The sequence below is a fragment of the Oryctolagus cuniculus genome, chromosome 19 (assembly GCF_051225735.1).
Source record: "Oryctolagus cuniculus isolate XC-2025 breed Fujian yellow rabbit chromosome 19, ASM5122573v1, whole genome shotgun sequence".
Classification (NCBI taxonomy): Eukaryota; Metazoa; Chordata; class Mammalia; order Lagomorpha; family Leporidae; genus Oryctolagus; species Oryctolagus cuniculus.
In genome coordinates, this window is record NC_142885.1 from 5,427,415 (window position 1) to 5,450,575 (window position 23,161).

Here is a 23,161-nt window from a genome sequence, read left to right on the forward strand (position 1 = left end):
TGGATAGGATCAGATGAGTCTCAGGGCTTCCTTTCTCTCTGGAATGGGCATGCATGGGATGAATCTGGGCATGACCTAGGAGACTGTCCCTTGTGCTGGAGGACGTGGAGGAAGAGCACAGGTGAACTGTGTGGTGTGGAGTTGAGAATTCCGGGAGGATTTCAGTTGCACACGGCAGCACCGTGCCAGTGTGGCAGTAGACATGCCAGCGCTGTAATGAGCGCTCTGACCCATGCCCAGGCAGGGCAAGTCATGACAACTTCTGCTGTCCAGGCTTGTGGGTTTGCTGGTGTAGCCCTCTCATTGAAAGGTTTGTGACCCTTGTGGACCAAGGCCCTGCCCGAAAAGCTCTGCTCCTTTCGAATTTCTTCCAGCTGATCTTGTGAGGAGTTCTCAGAGGAACTCTGGGCTTCTGACCAGTCTAGATGCTATGTTCCAAGCCGTTTTCCTGCCAGCAGCAGGTTGGTGTGGCTGTGGAGCACGCTTGCACTTCCGGCTGGAGTGTTGCCTGGCCAGCGTGGGCATAGCTGCCACCACATTCCTGAAGTTTGCTTGTGTAAGTTAATGTTGTCGTGTAGGTGGGGGTTCCTGGGAGTGGCTGTAACACTGCTGTCCACTCTTCTGACACAGAGCCATCACACTGGAGAATCAGCTGGTGATCCTTGAGACAGCAGCTGGTGACGCCGGGGCCTACTACGTGCAGGCTGTCAACGAGAGGAACGGAGAAAACAAGACAAGCCCCTTCGTCTACCTGAGCGTAGCACGTGAGTTCCCAATGATCATTCGGAAACAAAGAAAATCGCATTTAAATTAATAACCACTGTTGGGCGCAGCTTTTGGCAGTACAGCTTCTCTCTCTAGTGTGGTGGTTACGGTTTCGTATTGATCCTGTGTAGAATTCAGAGAGTTGTGGAGCAGCTTTCTCCGTTGACGTGATGTACAGACATCATGGATCTAGTGGATATTTCTGCATGCAAGATCTTATTTGTTTTGTGGATTTTTTGCTTTTGTGTACTATTACTTATACTATTTTGAACAACAAAAGTCTTTTGACATAAATGTGTTGTATTCATTAATTTTATTTGAGACTAGGTTAGGCACAAGCCGTTATTTCTTTAAGAATAAAATCCTTGGGAGAAGAACTATCCATATAGTTATAGTAAAATTAGCAGTATTTATGCATAATCAGTTGGCTGTTTTGAGTTCCTGATTTAACTGAAAGCCTGAATCATGACAAGAATATACACAAATCACAGTTAGATGTACAATTTATTTAAGAACGTTTAAGTCTGAGAAAACAATGTTTGACCTTTGAAATTCTAACATCAAGAGTTAATTGCTAGGAAAGGGGAAAATGACCAAAAGCAGAAAGCCTGAGCTTAACACAGTCCAGGCAGAGGGCAGGTCACCTGGAGTTTGCACTGTGCAGCTTCATGATCTGCAGGGAGGTTACTCTGCCTGCCGTGGAAAAACACACTTGGGAAACAGCCATGGCAGATGATGAATTTCAAAATACTGTGTTCACATCAGACAAGAGTGAGTTATATTGGCTTATCTGTATAGTAGTAGATTTCATTTTTTTTATATTTTTATTATTATTTTTTGACAGGCAGAGTGGACAGTGAGAGAGAGAGACAGAGAGAAAGGTCTTCCTTTTGCCGCTGGTTCACCCTCCAATGGCTGCCGCGGCCGGAGCACCACGCTGATCTGATGGCAGGAGCCAGGTGCTTCTCCTGGTCTCCCATGGGGTGCAGGGTCCAAGCACTTGGGCCATCCCCCACTGCACTCCCTGGCCACAGCAGAGAGCTGGCCTGGAAGAGGGGCAACCGGGACAGAATCTGGCGCCCCAACCGGGACTAGCCGCGGCGCCGGCCCGATTTCATTTATTAAAAGAACACCCTGAGGGAACGGTTTTCCCTTTCAGGTGCTTTAGGAAGTACCTGGGCTGGGGTAATGGTGTTTGCTTCACACGGAGCTTGAAGGGCATAGCTGCTTAGGCCCAGCAGCTTCCCTGGGTAGATGCTGACAGCAGACTCTGGGAGCAGGAGTCTGGGGGAACTCACTGGGTGCGTTTCCACTTGCCCACTGCATTCCTGTCGGTGGGTCTGAGTGGCCATGCCGTGCCGTCATCCAGCCATCAGCTCCTCAGTCCCAAGGAGTCGAATCTTGCTCCTCAGACTGCAGGCTGCGTGCAGATTTAGGATCAGCGAGGCCTTTTTAATGCTTGGGCGCATCACGCCCATTGACTGGGTGGGGAATTCACAAAGCTCAGCACATAATGCCCTGTTGTTTAAAGGGCTGTCAGAACCAAGAGTCACAGCAGAGATGAATATGATTTATCAAGGTTTTCTTCAGTAGGGATAATGAAAGATGGAAATTGTATTACCAAGTAGATTGTGATTATTTTTAATGATTTCCAAGTTTTACAGCCAGCGCCATTTATTCTGTTTAGTGAATCTAATTCAGCATTCAATTGTAATATAAATACCAGGGTAATAATAAGCCAAAGGGATACAATTCTGGGTCAGACAAGGAGCTTTGCTTTTGTGTGTAGAAGATGGGAAAATAATTCCACAGAAATCCTGGCTAACATGATGCTGACATCACAAAGTTACAAAATAGACTGCACCTCCTCCTTTCCTACAGGCCTACACTGTAACCAGCCAGTAGAAAATAAAATTAACATAGTGAATCTGCAAATTGCCTTTCTAATGCAATAGTATGGCATTAGATAATTGGAATATGTAAATTTTTCAATAATTTCTGTTCCTACCCCAACCAAAAAGTACACTAGAAGCTGCTCATAAATATTATAATTAACTGGCTTGCATTTTATTCCCTTGTATATTTTTATCTTTTCACTGGCACCAAGTGAAATGTGTAAAAGGTGAGATATAATGAGGTGGATAATATAGACTTACTTTAAATCTTAGGAGAAAGCCCTGCGTTTTGTTCCTTTTTTATATTCTTTGCTTTTTAGCAGGACTGCGTAAAATGTGAGAAGTAAGGAGTTTGAGGAACCTGCCTTATTTTAATTCTTCAGAGAACCTTCCTGTTGACATATTGGATTTAGCGAAATGTTAAATGGCACCCAATTATGCATTTTCTCCCTAAAAGTTCTATTTTGAAAACCTGTAAAGATCAGAAGTCTTGATAAATCTGCAGAAAACCCCATGATTGTGTTTAAATGCTGCTCCTGGCTGGACCACAGTGAGGGCCCTTAGCAGGGGACGCTGTAGGTCAGGACCCAGCCTCTCAGCACCTTGGAAGAACCTGAAATATTGAGGAACTCACCACTTCTCTGGATTTATGTGAGTTAGATACTTTCAAGACCCATTCCCGCTGCTGGTGAGACGCAGTGTGTGCCGCGCAATAAGACGTCTTCTTGTTTTCCAACAGAGGCTTCTGTAAAAACACCAAACAGGATTGATGAAAAATTTTTTAAAAAATTGCCAGCCAGCATTTCTGAAGACTCAAAAGAGACTCCAGACAATTATCACTTAAGGAAGACAAATTTTTCTTTGGTGTCAGAAGAATAAAGTAGGAGACCTTAGTGTGGTAAATATGATTACAGTAGTGGGGTACTGGAGATAAATGCCAGGTGGATTGTTCTGTAACTAATTTAAAATTGGAAACTGTCCTATGGCTCTCACTCTTACTTCCTGGTATAACAGTGAGCTGTTTCCTCAACAAGTAGGTAGCAGCAGGGGTCCAGCCCTGTGTCAAACCATCTTAATGAGTGACCTGCCACCACCCAGCCAAGAGAAGAAAATACATTTTCATGAACAACTGCATCCCTAATGGTTCAAAAACCTCACCATCTTTGCAGTTGCGAAATATTGTGGCTTTACTTGAAGCTTATGGAAATCAACAGATAAAGTACGCTTAGATTTTTTTTAATAATTTTTTTAAGAAGTGTGAATGTTAGGAGTGACTTCAGACCCCTAGCAGTACCGTAGCCTGCTGTTTGTGCATGTTTAGTGGATGGCATTATTGTCTGTCTCCCCCCACTTCTGTTTGGTTAGGAAGATAAATTACAGCTTGTTGCACACAGATAGCGCCGTCAGGAGAGAGAGGTCCTGACCTCCCCATCCCCTTGCTCCCAGGGAGAGCCGCCTGCAGTACCGGGGTGGGTTCTCTTTGAAGTTCTAATGTGATGTGAAGCCAGCAGATGTTCAGGACGTAGGTGGGACTGTCTAAGCAACCTGCATGAATTTTTCATGGCCAGCTCCCACAGCTCAGGTACACACCAGAGAGTGAATGGGCTGAACTTCCCCCGAGAACAGACATTTCTATTCTGAGGTCACACCCAGGCAGACTTTTATAAACCTGTCAACCTGTTTTTGGCTCTTGCTTTGAAGGTTTTACATTGAGTTAACGTCTGCAGATCAGATCTTCTGAACTGAATTAATGTGTGAACGAGAGTTTCTTCTTTAAAAAAATATAAAAAAATCCCTAGAGTTAGGAGATGAGAATTCTGTAGAGTGATTACTCAATCATTGTTTAAAGGCCATCGTACATACGTTAGACACATCATCAGTTCTGATCCAATATTCAAGATGTCCAGTGTAATGAGATTCTCGCCAGGGATGAAGCTTAGATTAAAACAGAAATGACTGCCTCTCTCCTTCCTGTTTTTTTCACCTCTTTCATTTTAATGTCTCCTCTTCAAACAACATTTGCAGATAGGATATCATTTCAGCTGATCCTCCTTCAGGCTGACAAACCCTTGCTTTTAATTCTGAAGGCCACTTAACATTCTTTTGTCCTCTACAATGCTAATTTAACTGCAAACCTCATATATGTTTAGTAGTGGGAAGTAGATTCCTGAGAATAATGTCTTCCAACAACCATCTGAGAAGACTGCCGGGTAAAACATGGCTTTTGTATGTCTGGATAAACTTCCGTCATATTTTCCTTATTTCTTTAACCATTAAAGGAGGAAGGGAAGCAGGCACAATCCTTCCAAATGCACTTTGACATCAACTAGATTGCTGAAGCAATAGGAATGGCTTCAGATATTACTCAAAACCAGTCCGAGGGCAGTACCCACTTCACAAATACACAATTTAAAATCAAGCCACAGCTGTATAGGTCAAATGAGACTGTGCTGCCAGGATTTTCAGAAGCATAAATAGCAAGTATTTTATGGTAAAGTTGGAAGTTCAGTCATTTGGCTACATAAAGAACCTGCTGAGTGGGGTGTTGTAATCTGTTTTCTGTTACCGTATTGAAATACCTGAGGCTGGAAACTTTACAAAGAAATTTTATTTAGCTCATTGTTTTGGAGGCAGAAAGTCCAGACTGAGTGATGCCAGCTTGGCCAAGGGCCGGTGCAAGAGGGCAGCACAGGTGGAGTGCGTGCAGGGGCCACCAGTGGACAAGACAGGAAGCTGGAGCTTGTGGAGGGGCAGCTTACTCTTGTAGATTCCTGCTTCAGGCCCCCGCAGGAGCAACCTCATTCCCTCAGAAGGCAGCACCCCCAACGACCCAGTGTCCTCCTACCAGGCTCTGTGTCTTAAAGGTTCCCACCGCCTCCCAGCACTGCCACACTGATGACAGAGCCATACCCAACCCTAGTGTGGGCTGCGGGTGTGTATGGAATACAAGGCTTGCTGTGGCTCTGCCTCCTGGAGCTGAGGTGGGTGGAGCCAGCTGCAGGGCGTGGTCTCTGAGCTCAGGGGGTGGAGCCAGCTGCAGGGCGTGGTCTCTGAGCTGAGGGAGGTGGAGCCAGCTGCAGGGCGTGGTCTCTGAGCTGAGGTGGGTGGAGCCAGCTGCAGGGCGTGGTCTCTGAGCTGAGGTGGGTGGAGCCAGCTGCAGGGCGTGGTCTCTGAGCTGAGGTAGGTGGAGCCAGCTGCAGGGCGTGGTCTCTGAGCTGAGGTAGGTGGAGTCAGATGCAGTGCATGGTCTCTGGAGCTGAGGTGGGTGGAGCCAGCTGCAGGGCGTGGTCTCTGAGCTGAGGGAGGTGGAGTCAGATGCAGTGCATGGTCTCTGGAGCTGAGGTGGGTGGAGCCAGCTGCAGGGCGTGGTCTCTGAGCTGAGGTGGGTGGAGCCAGCTGCAGGGCGTGGTCTCTGAGCTGAGGTGGGTGGAGCCAGCTGCAGGGCGTGGTCTCTGAGCTGAGGGAGGTGGAGCCAGCTGCAGGGCGTGGTCTCTGAGCTGAGGTGGGTGGAGCCAGCTGCAGGGCGTGGTCTCTGAGCTGAGGTGGGTGGAGCCAGCTGCAGGGCGTGGTCTCTGAGCTGAGGTGGGTGGAGCCAGCTGCAGGGCATGGTCTCTGAGCTGAGGGAGGTGGAGCCAGCTGCAGGGCGTGGTCTCTGAGCTGAGGTGGGTGGAGCCAGCTGCAGGGCGTGGTCTCTGGAGCTGTTTGATTGGCGCCCCATCAGAAAATAAGCCACAACACAAGAATACTTACTTATTTTTTACAGGTACTGACCGTCTTACCAGAGACAAAATGGTGACATGAAAATATGAGGGCACTTCCAAGAATTTATGGGAAAATGGAATTAAAAGATGTTTATTTTGGTGCCTAAAGAAAATGAAATCCGAGCTGAGTTTTTTCATCATATGCATTCTTGGTGATTTTTTGAAAGACCCCTCATACCTGAAGTGCCTTGCTCGTCATGAAAGTTTCATTCTCTCTAGCTGATCTCTCCTCTCTCTCTCTCTCTCTTTCTTTACTTGGTCTTCCTGCTAACATTTAGGGGTGTGTGTTGTTTTCATTTTTGCCAAATTGTTACACCTGTTTCAGAACGTGGTTCTTCCTGGTGATGTGGGCCACACTAGCTGTGCGAGTGCCCGTGCTGCTGTGTTTGTCAGCTGCTTAGACTGGCACCGGAAATTACTCACATCTGTGGCTTCTTCTCGGAATTCTCTGGTATCCAGTTGTTTACTCTGTGAGAACTAGTGTAGTTTAAACTAAGTACACATGAATATAGATCCTCTTCCACAGGCTAAAGAAACCACAGTGCCCTGGAAGGTTTTGAGAGCAAGCAGACACATGGCCTCCCATCTACTTTTTGGAATATGAGAATTTCCAGCCCTCACTTTGGGATAGCTGGTATATAGAGTGTGGCATAGGACCATCCAACAAGTAGACTCACTCTGCTTAATAAATAGCATTAAAGCTCAGGTTTTTACCTATGATTTTAGTTTTGTAAAAAAGGTAAATACACATTGGCATTGCAACATAGCAGGTAAAGGCACTGCCTGCAACATTGCCATCCCATGTGGGTGCCAATTCTTGCCTCAGCTGCTCCACTTCCAATCTAGCTCCCCGATAATGGCTTGGGAGAAGCAGCAGATGATGGGTCAGGTGTTTGGGTCCCTACCATCTGCATGGGAGACCTGGAAGAAGCTCCTGGCTTCATCCTGGCCTAGCCCCAACCATTTGACCATCTGGGGAGTGAACCAGCAGATGGAAACTCTCTCTCTCTCCTCTCTCTAATTCTTTTAAATATTATTTTTTAAAAAAAGTTAAAAAGTAAATAAAAATGCCAGTCTGGAGGCATTTGGCTTAGTGGCTAAGGCACCAGTTAAGTCTCAAGTGCCATTTCTCCCAATTCCAGCTTCCTGCTAATGTGTACCCTCGGAGACAGCATGTGATGGCTCCCATAACTGAGTCCCTGCCACTCACCTGGGGGACCTGGATTGAATTCCTTGCTCCCGGCTTCAGCCGGCATCAGGTCCACCCGTAACAGGTGTTTGGGTAGTAAACCAACAGGTGGGCGTGCGTGCTCACTCGTAAATGCTCTTTCTCAAAGAAATGAAAACAAATCAACAATGTTAGAATGCTAGTTCTGAAATTTCATTCCTGAACCCCAATATATATCCGTATGAAGTGCAGAATGAGGGTAAAGGGAGAGGTAACTCAACAAGACTTCAGTAACAACAGCAAAAGGATCCAAGGTGACTGAGGAGACAACACAGCTATAATTCCCTCCCCACCCCCACGGGACAGAACCTGCTCCTGCTGTCCCCACCATATTCCTGTCTCTTGTTATCCCTGGTATCTTTCTTTAAACCGAATCTCACCACTAGCGAATCTTAAGGAGTGGTGGTGAAGCATGAATTTTAATTGGCCTTCTGCTTTTGAGCAAACTGGGAATAGCCCAGTCTCGGGTTTATCATTTGATTGCACAAAGATGTCCAAGGATAAGCAGACAGAGTTCCCAGGGAGCCTACACGTATTTCTGGGTCCTACTCTTTTTTCCCTAAAAAAACCTTTCATTTAAGGTATACAAACTTCATGCATTTCATAAGTATAACTTTAGGAACATAATGGTAGTGATTCTTCCCACCATACCCACCTTCCCACCCTCATTCCCCCCCTTCTTCCTCCTCCCTCTCTTATTCCCATTCTTATTGTTCACTAAGATCTATTTTAACTTAACTATATACATAGAAGATTAACTCTATGCTAAGCAAAGAGTTCAACAAATAGTATGAGAAAAAAATGTTCTTCACCAGGGAATCAAGGAGCCCAAGCATGTGGAGCTGCCCACAGAGAATGCGCGAAGTCCTAGCCACACCCTGTCCCCCCACACCCAGCCACAGTGTTTTCACAGCCCCAGCACAGAAGGCTCCCCAGTCATGAACGCCCAGCCCCTGTCAGTTCTCCCAGCCAGACTCAGGCATCTCCTCTCGGCTGGTTGCTGGGCACGCAGACACACGCTGGTGTAGCTGTTACGTATGTCCAAAGTAGCACAGGCCTGCCCTCGGCTAGTTACAGGACACTGGTGCCAGGTGGTTGGGGAGAGAGAAGCGTGCCCCTTCTTTTGCTCTAGGTTGGCAGGCACCCTGTCCCCCACAGGGCCCCAAGCCAGACTCACGCCAGGCTCTTCCCGCAGCTCTATTGCCAGTGGCATGGGCTGCTGCAGTCTGGTCTCACCTCTCTCTCCAAAGCTGGTGCTGAGGCTCTCGGCTGCTGGGGTCCTGAGCCGTGTGTCCACACCCTCCGCGTAGATCCACAATGTCCCTCTCATTTGTGTGGCGCTTCCTCTGCCGTTTCCTCCCTAACCCTTCCCTGCGCTCGCGCTCTCTCCACTTTTAGCTCACTGTCTCCCCCTAGACTCGAGCTGTGAGCTGCTTCCCTGTTCCTCTCTCTGTACTCTGAGTTCTGGGTGGCTCTCCTCATGATTGCCCCTCCCCTTCTTGGCAAGAAGGAAGACTTCTCTCTCATCCTGAGCCTATTTCATGCACCTTATCTGAGGGCCTGTGAAGGTCCACGTGCCGAACAAAGGGATAGTTCTGAACCCCAGCCACAGAGATGAGAGTGAAGGAGACTCATGACCGGGGAGTAAGTCATTTCACCTATCAGATGCTTCCAGTCCTTTGCTGTCTACAAAATGAGGTAGGACCGAAACACATTGTGAGCTGCTGTTTCATCATAAATAACTTCTGATGATCGATCACAGAGAGAGAATTTGCTTGTCCGCAGGACCCCTTTGTGGTGGGGTGGCCATGTGGGTGGAAGGAACCATGTCACGCTCAGGCCAGACGTTCTGGGGCCAGTGTGTCACCTTGCATGCACTCCCTCCCTTTCTGGGAACTACTGGCCATGCCGATATTGAGAAGTTGGAGCCCAGGTGGAAGCAGCCTGGATATTGGAGTCAGCTCCTGGATACAATGGCCCACAGGATTGCTCCTGGGGAGTCAAACTTTATATGAGGAAGAAGTAACCCGTTGTGTCTGAGGTTTGTTCACTACAACAGGGTTTGTCTGTCCTGATAGACTCCCACGTGCCTTTGGTGTACAGTGTAACACTCCAAAGGAGATTACACAACTGGGAAGTGTTCCGTGTGCCTTTAGTCCACAGTGTAGCTCTGAAGGAGATTACACAACTGGGAAGTGTTCCGTGTGCCTTTGGTCCACAGTGTAGCTCTGAAGGAGATTACACGACCGGGAAGTGTTCTGTGCGAACTTCCATCCATCCTCATCTGTTGCTTTTTATGAACAGAATTTCGCGGCAGTTATAGCTACTAAAAAGGAAAGTAGGATTAGAATTACGGTACACTTCACTATCTGTCTCACTGAGAGTTGCATTTCCAGTTATTTTTTTTTTTATTTGAAAGACAGTTACAGAGGGAGGTAGAGACAGAAAGAGAGACAGAGATCTTCCATCCACTGGTTCACTACTCAGATGGCCTCAACAGCCAGAGTTGAGCTGATCTGAAGCCAGGAGTCAGGAGCTTCCTCCAGATCTCCCACGTGGGTTCAGGGGCCCAAGCACATCCTTCACTGCTTTCCCAGTCTCATTAGCAGGGAGCTGGAACAGAAATGGAGCAGCTGGGACTTGAACCGGCACCCATATGGGATGCCAGCACTGCGGGCTGGGGCTTTAACCTACTGCACCACAGCACGGCACCTTCCAGTTATTTTTAAATGTAAACTATTCATCAAAATTAGTAATTTTTTTATTGAATGCCAATAATAATTATAATATTCAATGCAGGATTTTTTTTCACCCCAGAGCCATATGGTTGCTGGCTAAATAGTAATTTATATGCATATTATGCAGTCTCTGATATGATGATCAATATAATACTTTGAATCAATAAATATAATAAATTAGTATATAATTCTGTGAGAGGAATATAATGAAAATACATTTTCAAGCAGAAAAAAGATATAAATTTTGACTATTAAAAATTAGAGCTTGTTTATGTATCTTCAAAGTGGTTGATGATACATATCAAATCTTTGTATGTTCCATCAAATATTTAGATTCTTTTGAATAGATATAAAAGAGAGCTGTCATAGTTTTTGCTTATTAAAAATACCTGAATAGTAAAATACTAAAATGTGCTAGAAATCATATTATTTGCAGTCCTTTAGATTTGTGGCAAAAAATTTTAGATGTCAACTTGAAATGTGATAAAGATGCAGAGTTTTACAGAATCCTTCAGGGTGATCTTGGGGCAGCATGATCCTAGCCCTGTGCAGATCTGACTATAGTTTTTGATCAGTAGTCCTGGAGAGCCCCTCTCTAAGGGCGTTAGCACCTGGAGCTCCAGGCAGATGGTTTCGCGTGGTTTCTCATTTCTCCACGGTAGCCTTTTAGAGTGTGATGAACCCTGTTTCGAAGTGGAGGATGCTGATGCTGTGAGAGTTGAGGTTATTGACCTAAATCACAAGAATAGTTAAGTGGCAAGTTGAAGGTTCAGGCAAAGTTTATTTGACCTACTCAAAACCCTGGTTTCTCCTGCAAAAGTGGAACAGCATAGACCCTGGAGACTGGGGGTGTGCTTGGTGTCAAAATGTGTCCAAGAGAGAGAAGCCAAGGGAAAAGACACAACCTAGACGGGAAAGTGGTCCTCTACCGAGGCAGCTCATGCTGCCACAGAGTCTGTCTAGAGGTCTGCCTCTAGCTTGGCTTTGTTTTCTTTTAAAAAGATGCTTTTGGTTGGTTGGTTTTTCTTACTTATCTTTATTTGAAAGGCGGGGGTGGGGGGTTGTGAGTGAGGAACTGGTCACTCCTCAAGGCCCACAACAGATGGGGCTGAGCCAGGCCAAAGCTAGGAACTCCACCTGGGTGTCCCATGTGAGTTACAGTGACCCAGGTACTTGAGCCATTACCTGCTACCTCGCTTGGTGCATATTAGTGGGGAGCTGGAGTTGGGAGTGGAGCCAAGATTCAAACCCACGCTGTCCGCTGTGGGATATGAGTGTCCCAAGTGGCCCCTTAACCACTGTGCCAAATGCATACCCCCTAGGCTTTCTGCTTTGATACTGAATCCATTCCTGGTAAGCAACACCAGTGTGCCGGCCGTGTAAACACAGGTTGGAAGCGGGCACCCTTTTGTAGCCCTACAGAGGCTCCTCTGGGCAGGCAGTCACACAGCTTTGGCTTAGGTGTAGTAGAAGGGGAGACTGGAGTCGCTGCTTACTGATAGAACGTCACAACAGTAGATTGCAGTTCATAGTAATGTGGTGGTGATTTTATTCTCAACAGCAATGTGTAAGATAGCAGACAGAACATGAAGTAGGGCATGGTCTGTCCCACTGGCTTTACAAGACTGATGTACACGGTTGCACTCCCTAATTCCCAGGTATTAATACTGAATTTCTGTGGCAGACTTCCCACAGTGGGTAAACTCCACCCGGGGAGTAAGGCCAGCACCTGGGAGAATTGATTAAGAAGCTGAACTGACCAGTTGGTTCCAGTAAATGAACCATAAGCGTTCAGTTACTTCTCCCAATTATGGTCTGATTATTTAAGGACACAAATTATTATCCAGTAATGATATGCCTGGTTGGATTCTTCACAAACTCTCCCACATACCTCAGCTTTAATAATTCCTCCAAATCCCTTTTCCCCTTACCCCTTGTTAATACACCAGTTTAAATTATGTTCAGATACTTCAGCATGGGGGTACTTTATTTGTGGCAGTTTCAGGGCTAGAACTTGAAGTAGCCCTAATTCTCACCTGTGCCTGCGGGATCTAATTTCTAAACTCATTGACAGTCAGAAGCCTGCGTTCCATTGACAGAGAATTTGGGATAATTTCATGTAGTATCATAATTTGTAAATGTAACTTTTCAAACATTACATTGCTGGGGACTGAACGTATCCTGCATGTCCTCCTGGACACTTGGAAGGTTACAGTCATTCAGGCACCTTGTCTGCTTTCCCTGTCCCTGTAATGAGCATCAAAAGGAATCACCAGTTTGCCTTACCCCTAATCTGTTCACAGATAATTATTTACTGATACTTTTTCTTTGAGAGTTCGGGATAGGAAAATGAAATGTTTGCTCTTCATTTACTAAATAGTTGTAGGCTCGAGTTTGTCATCGAAATAAAATTCCATTGTGTGTGTGTGAGTGTGTGTGTGTGTTTTTAAGGAATGTTTAAAAAGCACAAACTGGGTGGACATGGGAATCATTTTATCAGCTCCAACATGCATCCACTGCACATCTTGTCTGGGAGGATCCTATACAAAGTCAAGGCTATCGCTGAGATGAGGCCGCAGAACGAGTTGTTGCTTACAATATGGTTTTTTTTTGGAAAAGCAGTGTTTACTCAGGAACTGATACAGATGATGATCCTGGTCACCTCCCTGGTGCTCAGCTTTCAGTCACATTCTAAGCAAAAATTCTCAGATCTTCCCGTGTTATCTTTCCTCTCAAGCGTGAGTTCAGTGTTCAGGAGCTGCTACTTAAAAACACCTGCTTAGTTTTTCTCCCTTCTGAATTTCTGAGGCTTTCAAAATCCAGGTTGTCTGATTCGCTGGGCTAGGTTGTTCAAATTTCATCTTTCAGAAAAATGAGAATGTGTGGTTTTCTGATTTGGTGGGAACCAAACTCTGCAATAATAGCACAATGTTTTTCAAGGGTGGGCCTAAGATCCTGTAGAGTAACTGTGATTTCAAACTTTAAGCAGTTCAAAACACGAGTTGGCTCCAAGTATAATGAAAGCATATAAGTGGGCGGGCGCCACAGCTCACTAGGCTAATCCTCCACCTGCGGCGCCGGCACACCGGGTTCTAATCCCGGTCAGGGCGCTGGTTCTGTCCTGGTTGCTCCTCTTCCAGCCCAGCTCTCTGCTGTGGCCAGGGAGTGCAGTGGAGGATAGCCCAAGTGCTTGGGCCCTGCACCCCATGGGAGACCAGGAGAAGCACCTGGCTCCTGCCTTCGGATCAGTGCAGTGCGCTGGCCGCAGCAGCCATTGGGGGGTGAACCAACGGCAAAGGAAGACCTCTCTCTCTCTCTCTCTCTCTCTCACTGTCCACTCTGCCTGTCAAAAAAAAGAAAAAAGAAAAAACACCATGAGTGAAGTAGTCACACAGCCATGTGTTAGTCGACTGTGTGTCTAGTATATAAATAGATAACACATTTTTAAAAAGTTAATCCCCATTAAAAATACCAAGAAACCTTGAGGTCAGTATTATCCCTATTTTACAAATCAGGAAGAAGTCGAAGGAATGAGTGGCACAGGCTCATTGCGTTAATTATGTGATTTAGTTTGGGACTCAGACCTGTCTTCCTCCAAGGAGACTTTCCCCATCTTAGGAGATTATCCACATTGTGGGATTTTTATTTCTTACTTCCAGAATCACTCTGAGCTTTCTTTATCTGGCTGCTGTGTCAGACTCTGCAGCCAAACAACTGGTCACCAAACGAGTCAGTTCTGCCTTGACCACTTAGTCATAATATTTTATTGCTGATCACTGTAAATGATGTTCTCCTGGCTCTTATGGAAACCAATTACAGCAGGTAATTAAAATTGTAGATCTTTACAATGTGGCTGAGAATATTAAATCAAGCCCTCGGAAAAGCAGGTGAAGTGAAGGCCACTCTGCAACCCTGAAAGCCATTACCAAATCCACAGTGCTGGACTCTCCAAGAACGCTTTGTGTCTGAGAAGCACAGGAACGGAATTCATATCGGAAATACTAGGAACCAGAAATTCATCTAACCGTGCAGATTCTTCCTGTGTGTTCTCGTTAGCAGATCCATAGCAGTCTGCCTGTGGTTCTTCGTCACGGGATCATGACTCTGGCTGTGCCTTCTCACCCTTGATAGTCCTCAGGAAGCCTCTTAGCACAGAGTCGGCCCCCACCGTTCCAGCCTGGAACGGCTCTGTATCTGCTAGAGTGGGTCGTAGGAACCCTGTGACCTCTGATCACCAGGGAGCTGGCTTTTTTGCCTAGGAATATCTGGCAAGCATAGATGTTTAAGATACTCCAAACTTTTATAGTTTCACTGGATCATAAGACTGAGAGCTGGGGATTTTCTGGTTCTGATTAGTTACGCAGTCCTGAATAACCGTCTGGGAGGTCTGAAGGCTGTAATGGTTTGGAGATTTACCCAGAGGGCAAGATACAAACCTAAAATGGGTCTTTGCCAAACCCTAGTGAAAAGTTCCCAATGATGAGTGCTTTTCCGTTCTGGTTCCTGACTTGTACTTGCAGTGTAGGAGCTGAGCTAGGCGGAGCGGTGGCTCCTTCACTGGTCCGGCGGCTGCTGTCTTGTCTGCTGGTGATTCTCTTCATGAGGGCTGTCCCTTCAAGTGGGATGCTCCACGCGTGTTGCTCTCTTCACTTCTTTTGGAAGATTGTTCACAGGATGTCACTTGGTGGTTTTGTTAGAAAGGGTTGAATTCCACAAAGATTTTTCCGTCACATGGGAAAGTTTCCAACACCCATGTGCTCTGCAGTTCACACCTCTCCCTTTCTGTAAACTCTCATTGGTCAGGATGATTAGGTATGGAACCATATGCATAAATCAACCCTTTGGTTATTGGTTCATTTACAAGAATTTCAGGTTTTTTGCTCCTTTAGTCTGCTCAAGAAAACTTCTCCTGAACTTAAGAAAATGGCCTTGGGGAAATTATGTAAAAATGATACTATCATAAAGAAATATGGAATGAAAAGGCAATTATTTTGAGCTTTCTTTTCTTTATTCATTTCAGTTATAATATGTTCTAAAGATTTATTTGAGGGGCAGAGTTAAAGACAGAGAGAGGGAAAGACACACAGAGAGAGGGCTTCCACCACTATTTCACTCCCAAATGGTCACAATGGCTGGAGCTGGGCTGATCCAAAGCCAGGAGCCAGGAGCTTCTAGGTCTCTTACCTGGGTGCAGGGGCCCAAGCACTTGGGCCATACTCTGCTGGTTTCCCAGGCCATCAGCAGGGAGCAGGATTGGAAGTGGAGCAGCCAGGACTCAAACCAGTGCCCATATAGGATGCAGACATCGCAGGCAGAGGCTTAACTTAATATGCTACCTTGCTTGCCTGGTAGTTATAATATTTTTAAAAATCGAGATAGTTTGCATGTTCTTGATAAAAGTCTGGGAAACAGTTCTCCTAGCTGGAACCTGTGCTGGCACTGAGATTAGCTGGATTGCAGCCACCTGTTTTTTGAAGATTGGTTGACTGGTTTGAAAGGTTGATTGGTTTGAGAGGAAGCGGTTGGAGTAGAGGGGAGGGGGAAGGGGGAATCCTTGATCTATTGATTTACTTCACAAATGAACGCATCAGGTCTATGCCAAGCTGAAGACGGGAGCCAGGAACTCCATTCTGATCTCCCACATAGGTGGCAGAGACCAAAATACTTGGACCATTTTTTGCTGCCCTTTAAGGCACATTAGCAGGAAGCTGCATCAGAAGCAGAGTAGCTGAAACTCAAACGAGAACTCTGATAAGGGATGCTGGCATTGCAAACCACAGCTTAACCTGCTGCACCACAGTGCTGACCCCCTTAGCCACCTCTTAATCTTGTAGCTGAAGGACTGATGTTATGCCGTTTTTCCCTGTTAACTCCTGTTCTGATTGGTTAGTGCCCCTGCCTGTCATGAAATATTTTGCATGTCACCCCAGCTGGAAAAAATACTCAGGGATGCATGCAAGTATGAACTTACTGTATTGCTTTTTCTTTTAAATATTTTATTGATTTATTTGAGAGGTAGAGTTACAGAGAGTGAGAGGGAGAGACAGAGAGAAAGGTCTTCCTTCTGTTGGTTCACTCCCCAGATGGCTGCAATGACTGGAGCTGCACAGATCCAAAGCCAGGAGCCAGGTGCTTCTTGCCAGTCTCCCATGTGAGTGCAGGTGCCCAAGCACTTGGGCCATCTTCTACTGCTTTCCTAGGCCATAGCAGAGAGCTGGACTGGAAGAGGGACAGCCGGGACTAGAACCAGTACCCATATGGGATGCCGGCACCACAGGCGGAGGATTAACCCACTGGGCCACAGCACCAGCCCCTGAACTTACTGTATTAATGGAAACAACTTGGGTACTGAAGCCATCCCTGTGCCAGTCTTAAACAGAAGTGGCTGGAAGGGTTTCAGTGTGATTTGTTTTGGCTTTGGAATCTGTATATTTCACTTTTGTCCCCAAGTATGTGATTCAAACCCCACCACCACCACCACCACCACCACCACCACCACCACCACCTTTTAATAGCTCAGACTTTTTTTCTGGTATCTCATTTAAAAACACTGAACATCTGATGTTTCCTGGGTACCGTGCTGCATGCACAGGAGAGTAAACAAATAAGACACATGACCCTTGGCTTTCTTGAACTGACTTTTTGCCAGAGGAGGGAGGCCCATGAACCAGTGACAAGAGTACCATGTGTGAATGCAGATGAAATGGAGCCAGGGAGAGTGTTGTGGAAGCACGGGCAGTTAACCATGCACCCAGGGCTGGGGAGGCTTTGTCATAGAGCCCTAGAAATCTTCTCCTTCTCGTATGGAGAGATGCACCACAGTGAGACGACGACTAAGAAAAGGAGCCTCTGGGCAGGACAGGGCTCAGGATGGCACAGGACTGTTGTGAGTGCTGCCCTGCCTGCACCCCCTCTTCTTAGTTATTTATACAAGTGGAACAAACTTCATGTATCTCTTACATATAGTGTTTTTTTTTTTGACAGGCAGAGTGGACAGAGAAAGAGACAAAGAGAAAGGTCTTCCTTTTGCCGTTGGTTCGCCCTCCAATGGCCGCCGTGGCCGGTGCGCTGCGGCCGGCACACTGCGCTGATCCGATGGCAGAAGTCAGTTACTTCTCCTGGTCTCCCATGGGGTGCAGGGCCCAAGCACTTGGGCCATCCTCCACTGCACTCCCTGGCCACAGCAGAGAGCTGGCCTGGAAGAGGGGCAACCGGGACAGAATCCGGTGCCCCGACTGGGACTAGAACCTGGTGTGCCGGCGCTGCAAGGCGGAGGATTAGCCTAGTGAGCCGCGGCGCTGGCCATACATATAGTTTTAAGTACATAATGATACTTCCCACCCCATCCTCTCTCCCTCCCTCACTTCCACCCTTCCTCTTGCTTCCTTATTTTTTTTTTTGATTTTTGTATAATATACTTTTTTTTTCATTTGAGAACAAGTTTTATTAGTTGAAAAAGCACCTAAAGAAACAGGCAATGAAACTGGGCACTTAGGCTTATCTACAACTTGTGAGACATAAGATTATCCTCCATTTAATATACTAATATGATGTAGATCTTTGAGAACAAGTTTTACTATTAACTCTCATGATACTACTCTTTGAGGACAGAAGTCCTGCATGGGAAATTAGTACACAGTGACTCTTGTTGTCAATTTAACAATCAACACTCTTTTGTATGATGTCAGTGGTCACCCAAGGCTCTTAACATGAACTGCCTAGGCTATGGAAGCCTTTTTTAAAAATAAAATAAACCTACCTACCTACTTACCTCCTTCCTTCTTTCCTTCCTTCCTTCCTTCCTTCCATTATTTATTTATTTTTATTTGAAAGGCAGAGAGAAAGAGAGAGGTCTTCCATTCATGGGTTCACTCCCCAGATGGCTGCAACAGCTGGAGCTACACCAATTCTAAGCCAGAAGACAGGAGCCAAGAGCTTCTTTCAGGTCTCTCATGTGGGTGCAGGGGCCCAAGCACTTGGACTATCTTCTACTGCTTTCCCAGGCCATAGCAGAGAGCTGGATTGGAAGTGGAGAAGCCGGGACTCCCCATATAGGATGCGGGCACTGCAGGCAGTGGATTTACCTGCTATGCCACAGTGCCGGCCCCTATGGAAGCCTTTTGAATCCACAAACTCCTTCTATATTTAGACAAGGCCATGAGCAAAGTGGAAGCTGTCTCCTCCTTTCAGAGAAAAGTACATCCTTCTTTGATGACCACTTCTTTCCCCTGGGGTTTTACCAGCAGAGGTCCTACATGTAGGACACTCTTTGACACACTGTCTTAGCTTTACATGCCTGAACTGCTCTTGTGGGCTTTTAGGCCAGACTAGAATGCCTTAAAGGCTGATTCTGGGTCAGAGTGCTACTTTAAGTGATTGTTTTTCTATGAGTCTGCTGTATGGACTGCTTCCCATATCAGGGCATTCATGCCTGTTTAATTCTATATATTATAATCACCAAACACTTAATACTATCTGTATAATCACTTTAACACTAATCCTATCCCATCACTTTAACACTTAAAATGCTTTTTTTACCACCCCACTTATGGGAATTTGGCATCCCATGGCAAGTTTTTAAACTGCACCCTTAGAAGTAAGTCTGTAGAAATGGATGCAGAACTATACAACTTTACCATTAGAGGCTTCATACATTTCATAATTACCACTTTAGGAACATAGTGATTATTTTCACCATGGCTGCCCTCCCACCCACAATCTCACCCCCCTTCCTCCTCTATCTCTTATTTTCTTATTTTTTACTAAGAAATATTTTCAGTTAACTTTATACACTTACGATCAATTCTGTTAAATAAATAGTTTAACAAATAGTATGAGAAAAAAAAAGCTGTTCCTCAACATTCAAGACAAGGGCTATCCAAAGTCATTGCTTCTCAAAGTGTCAGTTTCACTTATACAGATTGCCTTTTAGATGCTCTATTAGTTAACATAGGTCAGGGAGATAATATGGTATTTGTCCCTTTTGGACTGGCTTATTTCTCTAAGTATGATTTTTTTATTTTGTTTGTTTGTTTGTTTGTTTTTGACAGGCAGAGTGAACAGTGAGAGAGAGAGACAGAGAGAAAGGTCTCCCTTTTGCCGTTGGTTCACCCTCCAATGGCCGCTGCAGCTGGTGTGCTGCAGCTGGTGCACAGCGCTGATCTGAAGGCAGGAGCCAGGTGCTTCTCCTGGTCTCCCATGGGGTGCAGGGCCCAAGCACTTGGGCCATCCTCCACTGCACTCCCTGGCCACAGCAGAGAGCTGGCCTGGAAGAGGGGCAACCGTGTGTGTCTGGTGCCGAATCTCAGTGGGAATGCTTCCAACTTTTCCACATCAAATATGATGCCATGGATTTGTCATAAATTGCCTTGATTGTGTTGAGGACTGTTCATTCTATACCCAGTTTGCTTAGAGTTTTCATCATGAAAAGGTGTTGTAATTTATCAAATGCTTTCTCTGCATCTGTTGAGATAATCAAATGCTTTTTGTTCTTCAATTTGTTAGTGTGATGTATCACATTGATGGATTTTTGGATGTTGATCCAACCTTGCATACCAGGAATAAATCCCACTTGGTGCAGGTGAATGATCTCTCTGATGTGTTGTTGGATTCGATTGGCTAGTATTTTGTTGAGGATTTTTGTGTCTATGTTCATCAGGGAAATTGATCTGTAGTTCTTTCTCTGTTGCATCTTTTTCACATTTATGACTTAATGTGATGCTGGATTCATAGAATTTTAATAGGCTGAGATGAATTGGAGTTAGTTCTTCTTTAAATTTCTGTTAGAATTTAGCAGTGAAGTCATATGGTCTTGGGCTTTTCTTTGTTGGGAGGGTCTTTATTACTGATTCAGTTTCCATCTTGGTTATGGGTCTGTTTAGGTTTCCTTTTTTATTTATTTATTTTATGTATTTGAAAGATGGAGTTACAGAGAGAGGTAGAGACAGGGAAAGAGGTCTTCCATCAACTCGTTCACTCCCCAGATGGCCGCAGTGGCTGAAGCTGCACCTATTCAAAGCCAGGAGCCAGGAGCTTCCTCTGGGTCTCCCATGTGGGTGTAGGGGCCCAAGGACTTGGGCCATCTTCTACTGCTTTCCCAGGCCATAGCAGAGAGCTGGATTGGAAGAGGAGCAGCTGGGACTAGAACTGGTGCCCATATGGGATGCTGGTGCTTCAGGCCAGGGCTTTAACCTGCTGTGCCACAGCACCGGCCCCTTGTTTAGGTTTTCTTTGTATTCATGGCTCAATTTAAGTACGTTGTATGTGTCCCAGAATCTATCCATTTCTTCTAGGTTTCCCGGTTTGTTGGCATACAGCTCATTGTTCATTCAGGAGCATGTTGTTCAGTCTCCATGTGTTTATGTATGTTCTAGAGATTTTTGAGTTGTTGATTTCTTTTTTTAAATTTATTTGACAGGTAGAGTTATAGACAGTGAGAGAGAGAGACAGAGAGAAAGGTCTTTTCTCCATTGGTTCACTCCCCAAATGGCCATTACAGCTGGTGCTGCGAAGCCAGGAGCTAGGTACTTCCTCCTGGTCTCCTATGCGGGTACAGGGGCCCAAGCACTTGGGCCATCCTCCACTGCCCTCCCAGGCCACAGCAGAGAGCTGGATTGGAAAAGGAGCAACTGGGACTAGAACCCGGCACCCATATGGGATGCCGGCACCCAGGCAGAGGATTAACCAAGTGAGCCACAGTGCCGGCCCCTTGAGATGTTGATTTCTAGCTTTATACCACTGTGGTCAGAGAAGGTGCATGGAATGGTTTTAGTTTTTTGTTTTAGTTTTTTTTTTTTTTTCTTAATTTGCTGAGACTTGCTTTGTGGCCTAGCATATGATCTATCCTAGAAAAACGTCCATGCACTGGTGAGAAAAGAATGTGTATTCTGCCACTCTGGGGCAAAAGTTTCTGTAGATATCCATTAAGTCCGTTTGATCTGTAGTGTTGATTAGCTCTGTTGTTTCCCTGCTGATTTCCATTGCTGAAAGTGGGGTATTGAAGTCCCCCGTTACTATTGTCTTGGAGTCTGTATCTCCCTTTAGGCCTAGTAACATTTTTTTAAGTTGTCGGGCACCTTGTAATTGGGTGTATATATGTTTATTATAGTCACATTTTCCTGTTGGATTGACCCCTTAATCATTGCATAGTATCCTTCTTTGTCTCTTTTAACAGTTGCTGTGTTAAAGTCTATTTTGTCTGATATTAGGATGGCAACAGCAGTTCTTTTTTGGTTTCTGTTAGCGTGGACTATCTTTTTCCAACTTTTCACTTTCAGTTTGTGTGCATCTTTGTGGTGATTTCTTTAAGCAGCAAATACATGGATATGGATCTTGTTTTTCAATCCATTCAGCCAATCTTTTAACTTTATCTTTTAACTGGATAATTGCGGCCATTTACATTCAAGGTGTTGATAAGTAACAACTTGACTCTGCCATTTTTTTTTTTAAATAATTATTCCTTTTGTTTACTTGAGATTTCCTTTGTACTTCTACTGGTGGTTTTTCTGCCTTCTCATTCTTTCATAATGGTGGCGATCTTTCTGTGTTTTTGTGTGTAGCACATCCTTACGTATCTCTGTAGGGCTGTATGAATGTTGACAAATTCTTTCAATTTCTGTTTGTTGTGGAAGTTTTTATTTCACCTTCACTCATAAATGCAAGCTTTGCAGGTATAGTATTCTGGGTTGACAGATTTTTTTCTTTTAAGGTTTGGACTATATCTTGCTATTCCTTTCTAGCCTGTTGGGCTTCTGCTGAGAATTCAGCTGTGAGTCTGATGATCCTCTGAAAGTAATCTGGCGTTTCTCTCGTGCTCATCTTAGAATGTTTTCTTTGCGTTTGATTGTAAAGAGTCTGACTGCAGTGTGTCCCGATGAAAATTCCTTCTGGTCATGTCTGTCAGTTCTGCGTGCTTCCTCTATTTCAACATCCCTTTCTTTCTCCAAATGTGGGAAGCTTTCTGTGACTATTTCACTAAACAGGCTTTCTGCTCCAGTCTCTGTTTCCACTCCTTCAGGCTCTCCTAAGACCTGTATATTAGGTCATTTGATAGTATCCCATAGGTTTCCTACACTGTTTTTTTTTTTGCATTTTTTCTTCTTTCTCTGTATGACTGTAAGATTTCCAGACATTTGTCTTCTAGTTCAGATACTCTTTCTTCTGTCTCATCAAGTCTGCTGTTAAGACTTTCTGGCATGTTTTTTATTTGATCAGTTGAATTCTTCATTTTAAAATTTCATTTTGATTTCTCTTTATATTCTCAATTTCTCAGGAAAAATTTTCATTCATGTCTTTTAGAATTTTCTTTAGTTACTGGATTTTATTTTGAATTTTTTTGAGTAATCCTATGATTAAATTTCTAAATTCCATTTCTGGCACTTCCTCGACCTCTTCTTCTTTGCATTCTAATACTGAAATGTTGTGTTCCTCTGGAGGGTAGACGGTGACTTCCTGTTGTTACTTGCCTTGCGGTTCTAATTTTTCATCATTTTTGGAGTTTGTTTTAAATTTTTTTCTTCTGTTGACTTTTGGTTTTGGGGCTATGCTTCTGCGGCTTCCTAGAATGTTTGCCCTTCCAGTGAATACCAAAGGCGTGTGGTGGGTGTGGCCTGGGGGCTCTGGTCAGTGCTCTGGGGTGGTCAGGTTTCCAGGGCAAGGATTCCCAGGTATGCCCTGCAGCTTTTCATGTAGGCGCTAGGCCCCGAGATCTCAGCATCTAAGGTTCCCCGGATGCTGCTGGTGCAGGCGCCGCTTTGTTTCTGGTAGTTCCCAGCC

At 45.2% G+C, this 23,161-nt stretch overlaps 1 protein-coding gene across 2 annotated transcripts in view; it reads left to right on the plus strand.

Moving 5' to 3' along the window:
• The window catches only part of SDK1 (sidekick cell adhesion molecule 1), a 982,790-nt gene that overhangs the window by 587,687 nt on the left and 371,942 nt on the right, over positions 1-23,161 (plus strand). For both annotated transcript variants that reach the window (XM_070064289.2, XM_070064294.2), the window contains exon 5: positions 631-764. In XM_070064289.2, coding sequence (XP_069920390.2) covers positions 631-764 — 134 coding nt within the window. The remainder of the gene's footprint in view (positions 1-630; positions 765-23,161) is intronic.